The following is a 13,234-nucleotide window of genomic DNA, read 5'->3' as shown; positions in this document are numbered from 1 at the left end:
TCCGCGCAGGGCTCGCGGCCACAGCCCCCGTGTCGCCCCTCGTTTCTTCCCGGAGGTCAACGTTTAACGTGCAGCCCGAAAAGCCAGGGTGGCACCAGGCACCGGCGGGGAGGGGAAGGCGCAGGGCCACAAATTTGGGACAGGGGGAGAGAGGAGCGTTTCTAAGCAGGTCCCAAATGTCACACTGAGCCCAAATCAGAACCGAGAGATAGAGAAAATGGCCTGGATTCATCGCCAGTGGGAGCCGCGCGGAGCCGGGGCGCGTGGGACACGGCGGCGACACGACGCTGGGGCCGCTGCGGGTCCGGGGCGCAGGACGAGGCCTCTGCACGCCGTCACCGTCGCCTCAGGGCGGCTGGGGCCGCACAACCGCTCCGAACGCGCCCAGCGCCCCCCAAGCCCTGGTCCCCCCGCTCCGGGATGAGACCCCAGCAAATGTCCCCCGCGCGTCACTGGCTGCCCCGGGGGGGCTCGGCGCCGGGGGGCCGGGCGAGGCGGCCAGCCGGCACGCAGCGCTCAACAGGTAGCAGGACGGCAGGGACGGCGCAGCGAAGCCCCCAGCCTGGGGAGGGGACGGTGACCCGGCGGGCCCGGGGAGCCCGGTGCCACCCGGCTCGTGGAGGGGGCACCCACGGGCGGGCTGGGTGCGGGGCCACACACACGCTTTGCGCCCGAGCAAATCTCCTCCGGCTCCTCCGTAATCCACGGGGGATTAGAGCCGGGCCTGCGGGCCGGGGCGCGGGGACCGCGGCAGGACGGGCGGCCCCGGGGGGGGGGGGCGGCAGCGCGGCCCCACGTCACCCGGAGCCACCAGCAGCTCCCGTCGGTTGGGGTGGGGGGGCGGCAGCTCCGGGGTCCGGAAGGTTCCCCCCACCCCCACCCCCGGGACACGCGCCCCCACCCGGGCCCGCGCCAAACCCCGACGGGGAGCAAAACCGACGAGGCCCCGGGCCCCCGCGGGCGCCGCCGCCACCGCGCGGCCTAGCCCGGTCCCGGCCCCGGTCCCGGCCCCGGCGCGCACCTACCTGCGCTCACTCGGCGGCCCGGCAGCCCTCACCCCGCGAAGTCCATGGGCTGCGGGCGGCGGCGGACATGGCCGGCAAAACAACACGGAGAGAGGCGTCGGCGACGGCGCCGGGGCCGCCGCGAGCCCCGACGGCGCGGCCGGGCCGCCCGGCCGGCGCGCTGCGGGCCGCGCTCCGCTCTCCGCACCGGGCCGAGCCGGGCCGGGCCGGGCCGGGACACAAAGGGAGCCCGGGGCTGCGCTACGATCGGCGGCCGCCGCCGGAGGAGGCCTCGCCGCCGCCGCCCCGCGCACGCGAGCCCGGGGCGGAGCGCGGCCCGGCCCGGCCCGGCTCGGCTCGGTTCAGCCCGGCCCGGCTCGGTTCAGCCCGGCTCGGCTCGGCCCGGCACGCGGCGGCGGAGCGCGGCCGGCCCCGGAGGGCAGGCAGCGGCCGCGGGGAGGGCGGGAGGAGACGGCGGGCCCGGTACGGCCCGGCCCAGCCCGGCCCGGCCCGGCGGGGGGGGGGCAGGCGGCGGCTCGGGCTGGCCCCGGTACGGAAGGCGGCGGGCCCGGAGCGAGCGTTGAGACTTTTCCCTTCCGGGGGGGGGGAGGGGGAAGCGGAAAACGGGGAGGAAAAAGCGGGCACCGGGGGAGGGGAAGTTTCTCAATGGGCCGGCGCGGCTACACTGTAGCGAGCCGGGCCGGAAGGAAACGGGGCCGCGGGCGGGCCGGGCCCGGGCGCCACGCGGGGGGCGGCCGGGCCGCCGCCACGGCCCCCGCCTGCCCCAGGCCTCCTCTTTCTTTTCCTCTTTCCCCTTCCCTCCTTCTCTCGCTCTCCCCCCCCCGCCCTGCCCCTGCGGCCGCCGGGCCCGGGGCCGGCGGGGGCCGCGGCGGGGCCCCGGGGCTGGCTCTTACCCCCCCGTTTTCCTCCCCTACAACGAAGGGCTTCAAGAAACTGAACAGAAAGTGTTCCCCGACGCAGCCATTTTCAGAGGAAAGTAGTCCTGCTGGGCCGCCCCCGGCTCGCGGCCCCCCCTTCCTCCTCCTCCTCCTCCTCCTCCTCCCCTGCGAGGGGAGGGCGGGAGCCCGCGGCCCGGCCGGCCCCCGCCCGCCCCGCCGGGGCCGCGCCGCGCCCGCCCCGCTCCGCTCCGCCGCCGCCCCGCCGGGGCCGCCGCCGCCACCGCCGCTGCCGGGGGTGCGGGGCCGCGGGCGGGGGGCGGCGCGGCCGCACTACTTCGCCTCGGGGGCTCGGGCGGAGGGACACGGCGCGGGCGCTGCGGCGGCGGACGGGGAGGGGGGGGGTGTGACGGTGCGGGGCCGCAGCGCACGCTGGCGGCGAGGGATCCCTCCGCCCGCGTTAACCCCGCCGTGGCCGGGCCGGGCGGCGGCGCGCACGTGGGGCCCGGCGGGGCGGCCCCGGCGCGCTCCCGCTGCTGCTCCTCGGGCCGGCGGGGCGGGCGCTGCCGGTCCCCCCTGCACCCGTCCCGGTCCCGGCCGGGGCACCGACGGGGGCACCGAGCCCGGAGCATCCCCGGGGCGGCCGCCGAGCCCGGCCCCAGCCGGCCGCGGGGCACGTGTCGTGCTCGGGCCGGGCCGTCCAGGGGGCAGGCGGCCTGCTGAACGCTGCCCGTCTAGGGGGCAGGCGGCGCACCGGGCCTCGGCCAGCCAGGGGGCCAGCGCCGGGCCCGGCCGTGGGGCAGGGTCCGTGCCCGGCCGTGGGGCAGGTGAGGTGCCTGGCCCCAGCCGGCTGCGGGGCGGACGTCGTGCCCGGCCGTGGGGCAGGTGAGGTGCCTGGCCCCAGCTAGCTGCAGGGCGGACATCATGCCCGGCCGTGGGGCAGGGTCCATTCCCGGCCGTGGGGCAGGCAAGATACCCGGCTCCCGCCAGCTGCAGGGCAGACATTGTGCCCAGCCATGGGGCAGGGTCTGTGCCAGGTCATGGCCATGAGGTGGACGCTGTGCCCAGCCCCGGGGCCATGTCACGCCAGGCCCTAGCCAGCCGTGGGGCACGTCACCCCGTGTTGAGCGCTGGAGGGCCGAGGCCACCCGCCCTGCCGGACACGAAGGCAGCGTGGGACCCGGCGGCACCCGCGCTCGCCCTGCACATACCGCGGGGCCTGTGGGACCCCAGCTCTCACCCCAGCCCGCCGGGCCGGACCCGAACGCAGCGGCAGCCACCACGCGGCCTCGGCTTTGCTCCAGCTTGGTTTATTGCTGCTCTGCTCAGGGCTCCCTGGGGCCCGGAGGAGCCGCCCGCCGCGCTGCGGGGCGGCCACACGCGGAGGGCACAGCGAGGGGCGACCGCCATGCAGCCGGGAAGGGGCTGCCACGGCACGAGCGGTGTCCCGCGCACGACGCCGTCGCCTCCGCGCCCCGAGCGCTGCCAGGGCCCGCGGCGGCCGGCGCGGCTCGGCCCACGCTGGGCCGGGGCTGAGGCAGATTAGGGCCGCGGCCGCTGCCCGCTCCCCTCGGCGCTGGGATTAGCCGAGCATCCATCTGCCAGCCCGGCCCTGCGTGGCGCAGCGAGCAGGGCCAGGCCGAGCCGAGCGCGCCGGGCTCAGCACCCCCAGTGGCTTTCCAGGGGCCACGATCCCCGGCAGAGACCCCTGCCGCGCAGGACACTCTGGGGTGACAGGAGACCCCCTATGGGGAAGGGGTGAGATTTATCCCCTGGGCCGTTCTGGCAGAGCCCCCCAGGAACCCGCTGGAGGGGCTGCGTCCCACCCCCGTGGCAGGCGGACGAGGCCGGAGCCTTCCTGCCCTCCTCCCGCTGGGCCCCGCTCCCTCGCCGAGGCCCAGCACCAGCCACGAGAGGGCAGGAGGCAAGCGCGGCGTGGGCCTGGGTGCTGGCACCCCGGGGCCTGCAGCCTCCCGCAGACCACGCTCCAGCCCCGGTGCCAGCACCCCCAGCCCTGTGTCCAAGAGCGCCGGAGCGGAGCCCCCCCGGCAGGGCAACGCTCCCCTAGCCCCAACATGGGGCACAGACCCGTCCCCTCAGCCCCAGCACCCCTGCACACAGCTCCTTGTACCTCTTTGCTAACCACATAATTGGGTAATTAGCAGTAATTGGGCTGCCTGGGTGGAGATAAGCCACTCAGGGAAGCACTGCGCACCCAGGGCCCAGGCGTCCTGGCTGCACAGAGTCCCCTGCGCTCACCCGCGTGCCGGCTGCCTGCGGGCTGAGCCCCCTCCAAGGGGCTGGTGGGGGCCCGGCCTGCTCAGCCCCGGGGACAGGTGGGCAGCACCCTGGCCTGGCCCGGCCCCAGCACCCCACCCCAGGGCTTCCCCCCCGCAGGGGCTGGGGTGGCCCCCCTTCCCCTGCTGGAAACAGCCCCGGCGAGGCAGCAGCGGCCCCCCGGGGCCGCTTCCTTCCCTGGTGCCGGCCGGGCAGCGCCGGTCCCGGCCCGGGCCGGCCTCCAAGGGGGTTCGCCCACAACACAGAGTTGAATTGTTCGAGTCCAGCGTCCCCGACTCCCACACGCCGCCGCTGCCAGCGCGGCGGGGCCGGGGGGAAGAATCGCAGCACAGAGCCTGGGAACAAACTCCATATTCAGCTCCTGCTCCGCGGCGGCGGCTCCGGGAGGACGACGGCAGGAGGCGGCGGCCGGAGGAAGCGAGCAGGCGGCCGAGGCTCGGAAAAGCCCCGCTCCCGCGGCGCGGGGGCAGCGGAGCCGGGGAGCAGCTCCGTGTCCGTGTGCATGGGGCCGGATGGCGGCTAGCGGCAGCGAGGAGCCCCCGGGCCGGGCCAGGCCCAGCACCCTCCACGGCCCCGTGACCACCACCGGCCCCCGACGCCTGTGCAAAGCGGCCCGCCGCGGGCGGCCACACGTGAGGTGCGGCATCGGGGGGCACCCGTACGGCAGCGGGACCCGGCGGCCCTGCCGCCCCCACCGGAAGGTCCCACAGCAGGGGGGGTCCGCCCCGGGCAGGGCTCACATCAGGCGGCAGTTGTGCTCTTTGCCGTAGGAGTTGTCCACGCGGTCGATCTCCTCAATGATCTTTGTGAAGATGCCCTGGGTCACCTGGGGACGAGGAGACGTGAGCCCCCGGCCCCGAGCCGGCGCGGCTGCCCACCCCACGCGCTGCCCTGCCCCGACCTGGCTCTCCTTGGCCGAGGACTCGAGGAAGATGGCCCCCCACGACTCCGCCAGCTTCTTGCCTTCGTCCGTCTTCACCTCTCGGCTGGAGAAACGGCAGAGGAGGGGAACGGGCAAGAGGGGCCGGGTGGTCGCCAAGCCTGGGGGGCGGCAGCAGCCAGCCCCGGGGAGGGCGAGGGGCCCCAGCACCCTTCTTACCTCTGCAGGGACAGGTCCGCCTTGTTGCCGACCAGCACCACGGGCATGCTGCAGGCGAGGGCAGAGCGTGAGGGCTCCCGGCACCGCCGGCCCGGGCTGGCGCCGGCCGGCGCCGGAGGGGACAGCACTTACCGTGTCTTCCCCCTGCTCTCGTACAGCTTGTTGTGAAGAGTCTTCACCACCTGGAAGCTGCAGGGAGAAGAGGGGCTCCCAGCGCTGCCCAGCAGCACCCAGGCAGCCCCCGGGGCGGCCCAGGCCCACGGGAAGGGACGGCAGGACGAGGGGCAGCTCGGGAGGGCTGGGGCCGCTGTCCCCAGCCCCGCCGCCGGCGCTCACCTCCGCAGCGATGTCACCGAGTACACCAGCACGTAGCCGTGGATGCCGATGATGAAGGAGTGGGGCAGGATGGTGTATTCGTCCTGGAGGAGGGTGGGCGGGTGGGCTTGATGCCGGAGCAGCCCCTCGCCTCCCCGGGGGGCTACGCGCCGGCCCCCGCCCCAGCACCCCGCCGCTCCCGGGTGTTACCTGCCCAGCCGTGTCCACCAGCTGCAGGTGGAACTCGTCCTTGCCCACCATCACCATCTTGCTGTAGGCTGCGGAGATGGTACTGGGTTAGCGGGGCTGCCCACGGCCGCCTGGGGACTGGTGTCCTTCTGCATGCTCCAGGGCTGGCCTGGACCAGCCTCCTGCTGTGCTTAGCCCCCTCCTTGCCAGGGCGGGATGGGCCCCTCCTGCCCCAGCCAGGGCCCCCGTCTCACAGCCACCAGCTTTGGGACAGACAGGTGCAGCCCAGCTTCCCCCAGCCCAGGGGGTACCCGAGCCCTTCCCAGCACCCTATAAAGGGCAGCAAGCTCATGCCAGGGTCGAGCCATCTGCAGACCCCGGCCGGGTCCCTGTAAGGTCTCAGGACAGCCCATGGTCCCCCCAGAGCTGATCCTGCCCAGATCCCTCCCGCTCCCACACGCGCCAGAGCAGGGACATATCTGTGCTCATCACACGTCTGCGGGAAAGGACGACCCCAGGCAGGGCGGCCCCCCAGCCTGGGACTCACTGCTTTCCACCGTGGGGTCGTAGCAGTCCACAAACTTCCCCTCCACGAACTGGTGAGCCAGGGAGGTTTTGCCTGGGGAGGAGAGTGCGAAAGCCCCAAGCTGAGTGGGGAAGCTGGGCTACAGCCCCTCCCCAGGCAGGGGGTCCCAGGCACCCCCCAGCCACAGGCAGGGAAGAAGCATGGCCAAGGGAAGTGAGCCATCTCCCCATCATGTCCCCACATTCACTGCCTCCTCCCCAGCCCAGGGACTCCCCTGGCAGGGGGGGGTGATGGGGGACTCCTGGGGTGGGTGCCCAGGCTGAGCACAGCCCCCACCCCCAGCAGGTCAGGGCAGCCCCCGCTGCCAGGGGCAGGAAATCCGGTGTGCACCAAGCTCTTGGCAGCAGGAGCCACCCCAGGCATCCCCAGCCTCCATGGAGGGGCCCAGCACAGCCCCTGCACCGCAGCCCCTGCACCTCCCCAGCCCCTCAGCAGTCACCCAGTGCACAGCCCCACACAGGGGGCCTGGCCATACCCCCAAAAGCCTCATTGCACAGCATCTTCCCACCCAGGCACACCCCACCAGGATCCCCCTTGCACACCCTGCCACAGACCCCCCCCTTGCACAGCCCCTCTCCCCTTGCACACCCTGCCACGGACCCCCCCCCTTGCACAGCCCCTCTCCCCTTGCACACCCTGCCACGGACCCCCCCCCCTTGCACAGCCCCTCTCCCCTTGCACACCCTGCCACGGACCCCCCCCCTTGCACAGCCCCTCTCCCCTTGCACACCCTGCCACGGACCCCCCCCTTGCACAGCCCCTCTCCCCTTACACACCCTGCCACGGACCCCCCCCCCTTGCACAGCCCCTCTCCCCCTGCACACCCTGCCACGGACCCCCCCCCCCTTGCACAGCCCGTTGCAAGGCGCCTCCCAGCGCACGCCCGGCCGTACTCCCCGCCGCCCTCCTTGCAGCCCCGTTGCGCGGGCGCCCCGCCGGTGCACAGCCATGCCGTGGCACGGCGGGACTCACCCACGGCCCGGTAGCCCAGGATAACCACTTTCCGGTAGCGCACCAGCGGCATGGCCCACGCCGCGCGGGGCGGAGGCGGGCGGCAGGCGGGCGGGGCGGCGCGGGCGGGCCCAGCAAGCGGCGCTATAAAACCGCCCGCCGCGGCGGGAGTGCAAGGGGGGGCGGCCCCCGCCGCCACAACACCGGCCGCCCCACGTGACCACAACACCGCCCGCCCGCCGCTCCCATTGGCTACCCCGCGGCGACGGGGGCGGGGCGAGAGGGCGGCGCAGGCGCGCTGGCGGCCGCGGTTCCATTCATGAAAACGGAGGGAACGGCCCGGGCCACGTGGGTGCCACACACCTGCGCCGGCCACGTGGGGGAGCGCCCGGCCCCAGCCCGGCCCCGGGGACCCCCCCGGAGACCCTCCCCGGGGACCCCCAGCCCCAGGACCCCCAGCCCGGCCTCCTTCAGCCCCTGCTGCCCTACAGACTTCCCCACCCTGGCCCTGCCCCTCCGGGGCTCCTCCAGCCTCTGCCCCCCGGGACCCCCGTGCCCAGGTGCCCCGGCCAGGCCACCCCCCCCATTGCCAGTCACCTTCCGACAAGGGCCATAGATTCTCTTTATTTACCAAAACAATTAAATAGTATTATTTTTTTAAACAGAAATGGTTAAAAGCACATTTGCCGCCTGCCCTGACGGAGCTGGCCCCGCTGTCCAGGCAGGTCGGCGTGGAGGACATTTATATTACCATTTATAAATAGAAAAATAAAACTCTCAAGCAGGGCAGGTTAGCGGTTAGCGCGGGTTAGAGCTGGGCCCGGTGCGGGGCAGCCCATGGCTGCCGCAGGCGCCCCGTCCGCCCGCGGGGCGGAGGGGGTCCCCTCCCCGCCTGCCCTGCGGCACCGAGCCACGCGGGGACGGGGCTGGGACACCCCGGCTCACGGCGGTGCAGGCCCAGAGCTGGGGGACGGCCAAAACGCCGCCAGGAGCTGGGGCACTGGCTGCTTCCACAACCCCGGGGCTGGATGTGGCCCCAGGGCAGGTCCCCCAGCGCCCAGCTTCAGCTCACCAGGCAGCAAAGCTGTCCCCAGCCACAGTGGTTAATAAAGCAATAAATACAGGGGGGCGCGGGGGCCTAGGTCGAGGGTGCAGAGCCGTTCCGGGGTTTTCCAGCCAGGCGCCCGGGCAGTGCTGCGGGGCGGCCCCCAGGATCCGGGCAGGGGGCTGAGCCCCAGGTCCCAGGGCTGCCCACGATACCCCGTTCCCAGCCACCCCGGGCAACGCTCGTCTTGGCAATGCTTCGTGTGACAGCAGGGCCCAGCAGGCACCCCGGCCTCCTCGGGGCCCGGGGATGTCCCTGTTCCCCCTCCCCAGCGCGCCCAGTCCGAGGCGGGGGCCGGGGACCGGCTGCACCCTCGCTGCCTCCCGCTTCCAGTGTGGCACATTAAATATCTGCAGTGTGGCGACTTTGGGGGCCGGGGGCCTAGGCCTGGAGGGCTTCGTGGCCCAGCACACCCCAGGCCAGGCGGTAGAGGAGGCGCGAGTACCAGTGCATGCCCGCCTCGGGCGCCGTGCCGTTGCCCGCCTCGGCGCGGGCCGGCAGCAGCGAGAGGAGCCCGTGGAAGAGGCGCAGCGGGGCGAAGGCCCGGTGCGCCCAGCGGTGGCTCTCCAGCACGGCGTAGCAGGATGCCAGCACCCCGTTGACCAGCAGCGTCCCGTGGGAGGTGAGCGGGGCGAAGACGCCCACGCCATCCTCCCGCGAGACCCGCAGCACCCGCGCGGGCCGCAGCCCCTGCCCGCCGGCCCCGTGGGCCAGCACGGCGTCGCCCGGGCGCACCCGGCTGGCGAAGACGGGCAGGAAGGCGGCCGTGCCGTTGGCGGTGCCCCGGGCCGCGAACACCAGGTGGGACGGGGTGAGGAGCAGCCGGCGGGCCGGGCTGGCCGTCTCGATGGCCACGAAGGACGTGCGCTGGCTCAGGTCGCGGTCGAGGAAGAGCAGCACCTCGGTGGGCACCAGGCGCCCGCCCGGCTCTGCGCCCAGCACCCAGTCGCCCCGGCGCAGGTCGGAGAGGCCCCTGCGCTCGCCGCTCCGCAGTGTCACCGTGGCATGGCCTGGGAAGCAGCCGCCGGTTCGGATGGCCAAGGAGTTATCTGGGCGGAGGGAGAAACCCATGGGTCCCCAGCACCCCTGGGGGGGGCTAGGAAAGCCTGGGAGCCCTTGTCACCCGGCGTCCCTGGGGCCATCCCTGAGGGCCGGGCCCAGCGCGCCCTCCGCCAGCTGCTACCTGGCGGGGACAGCAGCTGCCCACGGAGGGGGAACAGCCCCGAGCGGAGCCCTTTGGACCGGACCTTAGCGCACCGCCAAGACAAAGCCGGTATTTGTCACCCCCCCGCAGTTCCTGCCTGCCCGCTGCGAAGCCCGGGGAGACGGCGGGGCTGCAGAGCCCCTTTGTGCTGCCCGCACTGACGCCCTTTGTTCCGCGCTGGCCCCGCGCCGCCCGGGCCGCTGGCATTTAGGGCCACTTTCACTTTCTGTTTATTGTCAGCCCTGCGCTGGACTGAACTGCACGGGGGCTGCGGCACGGGCAGTCCGGCGGGGCTGTAATTTAAAAATACTTATTCTGCTCCGTGCTGGAAAGGGAGATGAGCTTCCAGATGAGCTTCCAGGGCGCTTAGGGCTGCACAGGATTGCGGGGGGGGGGGCTATGGTTTTTGCCTGTCTGGTGGCCTGCAGAGAGCTGAGCTGCAGCCAAGCAGGGTCTGCGCGGCTGGGTCTGGGCACGGGCTAGCGGCAGCCCCTGCCGCAACCTGGCTGCGGCGTAAGTGGATCCAGGACAGGCAGTGAAACTGAGGCTGGCGGGGTAGAGGGGCCTGTCTGGGGCACCTGCCCCTCGCACAGGCTCGCGCTCCAGCCCTGTGGGAAGGGGCACGTGTCCCCCCCCCAGCCCGTGGGCAGCCCTGGGGCCCTGCCCTCCCCGCTGCGCTGTACCTGCTTTCACAGAGACGTGGACGTGCGCCTTGGACTCGTAGTAGACCCAGTCGAAGCCGGCCTCCACGGCCAGGCGTGCCAGCATGCCGTACTTGTCCCGGTCCCGGTCCGACGTGGTGATGTCCAGCGCCCGGCCCTCGTAGTGCAGGGAGTCGGGGAGGTGGTGCCCGTCCTCATCCCAGCCCTCCGTCACCCGCAGCTTCACCCCCGGCCACATGTTCATCACGGCGATGGCCAGGGAGTTCACCCGCTCCTTGCAGCGCTGGGGGCGGTGGGGAGCAGTGCCGGCGTCAGCCCAGCCCCGCCGCTGCGCGGGACCCCGACACCCAGCGCCTTCTGCCCTAGCCGCCCGGGACCCCTCTCCCAGGGAGATGTTACAGGTGCAGACGGACAGACGGACACCCAGGACCTGCATGGGGCTTGCAAGGAGCTGGTCCCAAGTGGCTCCAAGGGGGGTCCCGAGGTGGTGCCCTCTCCCCAGGGGCCCCTAGAGTGGGTGCAGGGCTCAGGGAGCTGGGTCTGCTCCAGGCCCCAAAGCAGAGCCCGCCTGGGCGGGGATTAAACATTAACGTGGCCCGGGGTGCCCGTCGCAGGTGTCGCTCCCCTCCAGGGCAGCCGGGCGGAAAGGGCACGGGACGGTGCCCGGGTAGCTCCTTCCCCACGGCTGTGGCTGTGATTAATTAACCCGCTGCTCCCAGCGGGGAGGCCCATGGGACAGGGCTGGGGGGAGCGTCCGACCCTGAACTAGACCCGTCTCCTGGCACTGGGATAGGACAGGGCAGGATGGTGCTGCCGGGACCCCTTCGCACACAGCAAAGGGAGCAGGGTCTGAAGGGAGGGGGCGTCGGGGGATGCAGGGCTCCTGGGCTGTGCGCCCAGATAGGAGGTGGAAGGCGGGGGGTCCCGGGCGGCTCCAGGACGCCTGGGGCCCTCTCCGCCTCAGCTGCGGCTGGGCTGGCACGGGCTGCAGGGCGCCGGGGTGCAGCTGCCTGGTCCCCCCCATCTCTGCCTCGGCGGCTGGCGGCCCGGTGCCCCCGGCCCCGGTGCAGGGGGGCTGCGGCGGGGCGGGCGCGGGGGCGGGCGCGGGGCGGCCCGGCCCGGCCGGGCCCGGGGGGGCAGGAATGCGGCGGCCCGGCCCGGCCCGGCCCCGACAATAGGCGCCTTCGAGCCCGGCGCTGACCTCAGGCCCCGGGAATGCCGCGCCCGGCCACAAAGGGCCCTTTGAGCCGCCCGCAGCTCCGGGCCGGCCCCGCGCCCGCGCCCGCCGCTGCCGGGCCGGCGGAGCCGCCCGGGGCCGCTCGCAGCATCCCCCGGCGCCATGGCGACCGCGGGGCCACGCGGGACAGCCGCGGGGCCGAGCGCGACCCCCCCCCCCCGCCCCGCTCCCCGCCGGGGGCACCGGCTCCGCCGCGCCCGGGCCGGCCCGGAGCCGCCCGCTGCCGGCGGAGCCGCCGAGGGACCCCGGGCGTCCGGCTCCCGGCTCGGGCAGTGCCTCAGTTTCCCCGCTTGGGGCAGACAGGCGGCTCCGCCGGGGGAGGCAGGTGCCCCGGCGCCGGCACAGAGGCGCCGTTCCCCCCGGTCGGACCCCTCCTGCGCCCGCCGCGCCCGGGAATCCCTGACGGCGGGTCCTTAATGTCTAACTCGGCGCGACCGCCCCGTCCGGGGGTCCCGATCCTGCCGCCGCGCCAAGGGCCGCGGGAGGAGACGGGCCAAGGGGCGGGGAAGGCACCGTGCGCCCCCGGGGGGGACCGTGCCCCCCTCGCCAAAGGGTCTGTCCGCACCGGGAGGGGCAGTGCGTCCTGGTGAGGGTCGGTGCATCCCCCGTGCGCCCCGGGACGGAGCGGTGCGTGCCGGGGGGGGGGCCGGTGCATCCCCCCGTGCGCCCCGACGAGGGTCGGTGCATCCCCCGTGCGCCCCGGGGAGGGTCGGTGCATGCCGGAGGGGGTCGGTGCATCCCCCCCATGAGCCCCGGGGGGGGTCGGTGCGTGTCGGGGAGGGTCGGTGCGCTTTCCCCGTGCGCCCCGGGGAGGGTCGGTGCGTGTCGGGGGGGAGTCGGTGCATCCCCCGTGCGCCCCGGGGGAGGTCGGTGCATCTCGGGGAGGTCGGTGCATCCCCCGTACCCTCCGGGGAGGGTCGGTGCGAGCCAGAGGGGATCGATGCGCTTCCCCCGTGCGCCCCGGCGAGGGCCGGTGCCTCCCCCGTGCCCCCCGGGGAGGTCGGTGCGTCCCCCGCGCTCCCCCCGCGCCTCCCCCCGCGGCCCGGGAGCGGGGCCGGCCGCCGGGCCGGGCGCAGCCCCCACCTCGGTCATGAGCCGGTCCGCCCCCGTGTTCTCCTCGTCCTTGAAGATGATGTCGGGGTTGTAGTTGGGCACCAGGTCGCTGAAGCGCTCCGAGCCCCGCAGCACTTTGCCCTCCGCCTTCCCGCTCGCCCCCAGCGTCTGCTCGGGCACGTTGGGCACGAACTGCTTGTAGAGCAGCGGCGTGAGGTGCCGCCGGCCCAGCCGGCGCCGCCCCACCGGGCCGCGGCCCGGGCCGCAGCCGAGCGCCGGCGCGGCCAGCAGGCAGGCGGCGAGGCCGAGCAGGCCGAGGGCGAGCGGGCTGCGCCGGGGCATCCCGGCCGCTCAGGCGCCGGGGGCACGGGCGGCCGCGGCGGGCATGGCCCCGCTCGGGGACCCGGCGGCTTTTAGAGGGTCGCCGTGCCAGGGGCGGGTCGGCAGCGTTTCCTTCTCACACCCACGGTGCCGTCGCCGCTGCGGGAGCCGCGGCCGCCCCGGCCGGGTGACCGACCCCCCCCCCCCCGCCGGGGCCGCCACCCACTCGGAGCGCAGCGCCCGGGCACCGGGGACTCCCCTTGGCCCCGCCGCCGGGAAAGCCCTCCTCCCGCTGCGCCCCGACGGGCGCCCCG

The 13,234-nt window shown here is 74.5% G+C and overlaps 3 protein-coding genes across 4 annotated transcripts in view; all 3 read right to left on the bottom strand.

Annotated features, from left to right (window-relative positions):
* The window catches only part of KMT2D (lysine methyltransferase 2D), a 31,136-nt gene extending 29,100 nt beyond the window's left edge, over positions 1 to 2,036 (bottom strand). For both annotated transcript variants that reach the window (XM_068921478.1, XM_068921479.1), the window contains exons 1-2: positions 1,919 to 2,036; positions 1,026 to 1,074 (exon numbers count right to left, since the gene is read on the bottom strand). The gene's annotated coding sequence lies outside the window, so the exon portion shown is untranslated. The remainder of the gene's footprint in view (positions 1 to 1,025; positions 1,075 to 1,918) is intronic.
* Positions 2,037 to 3,482: 1,446 nt separating this feature from the next.
* On the bottom strand, positions 3,483 to 7,556 carry RHEBL1 (RHEB like 1). The gene is made up of 8 exons (XM_068921496.1): positions 7,360 to 7,556; positions 6,349 to 6,420; positions 5,823 to 5,890; positions 5,634 to 5,716; positions 5,430 to 5,486; positions 5,298 to 5,345; positions 5,100 to 5,184; positions 3,483 to 5,024 (listed from the first exon to the last, which is right to left on the bottom strand). Exons 1-8 carry the CDS (start codon positions 7,409 to 7,411, stop codon positions 4,935 to 4,937), a joined length of 555 nt encoding a protein of 184 aa, XP_068777597.1. The 5' UTR covers positions 7,412 to 7,556; the 3' UTR covers positions 3,483 to 4,934.
* A 386-nt stretch (positions 7,557 to 7,942) lies between these two features.
* On the bottom strand, positions 7,943 to 12,941 carry DHH (desert hedgehog signaling molecule). The gene is made up of 3 exons (XM_068921492.1): positions 12,630 to 12,941; positions 10,331 to 10,592; positions 7,943 to 9,492 (listed from the first exon to the last, which is right to left on the bottom strand). Exons 1-3 carry the CDS (start codon positions 12,939 to 12,941, stop codon positions 8,825 to 8,827), a joined length of 1,242 nt encoding a protein of 413 aa, XP_068777593.1. The 3' UTR covers positions 7,943 to 8,824.
* Positions 12,942 to 13,234: the final 293 nt, after the last annotated feature.

Source organism: Struthio camelus, chromosome 28 (genome assembly GCF_040807025.1).
Source record: "Struthio camelus isolate bStrCam1 chromosome 28, bStrCam1.hap1, whole genome shotgun sequence".
Lineage (NCBI taxonomy): Eukaryota > Metazoa > Chordata > Aves > Struthioniformes > Struthionidae > Struthio > Struthio camelus.
This window is presented reverse-complemented; position numbering and strand designations above follow the sequence as displayed.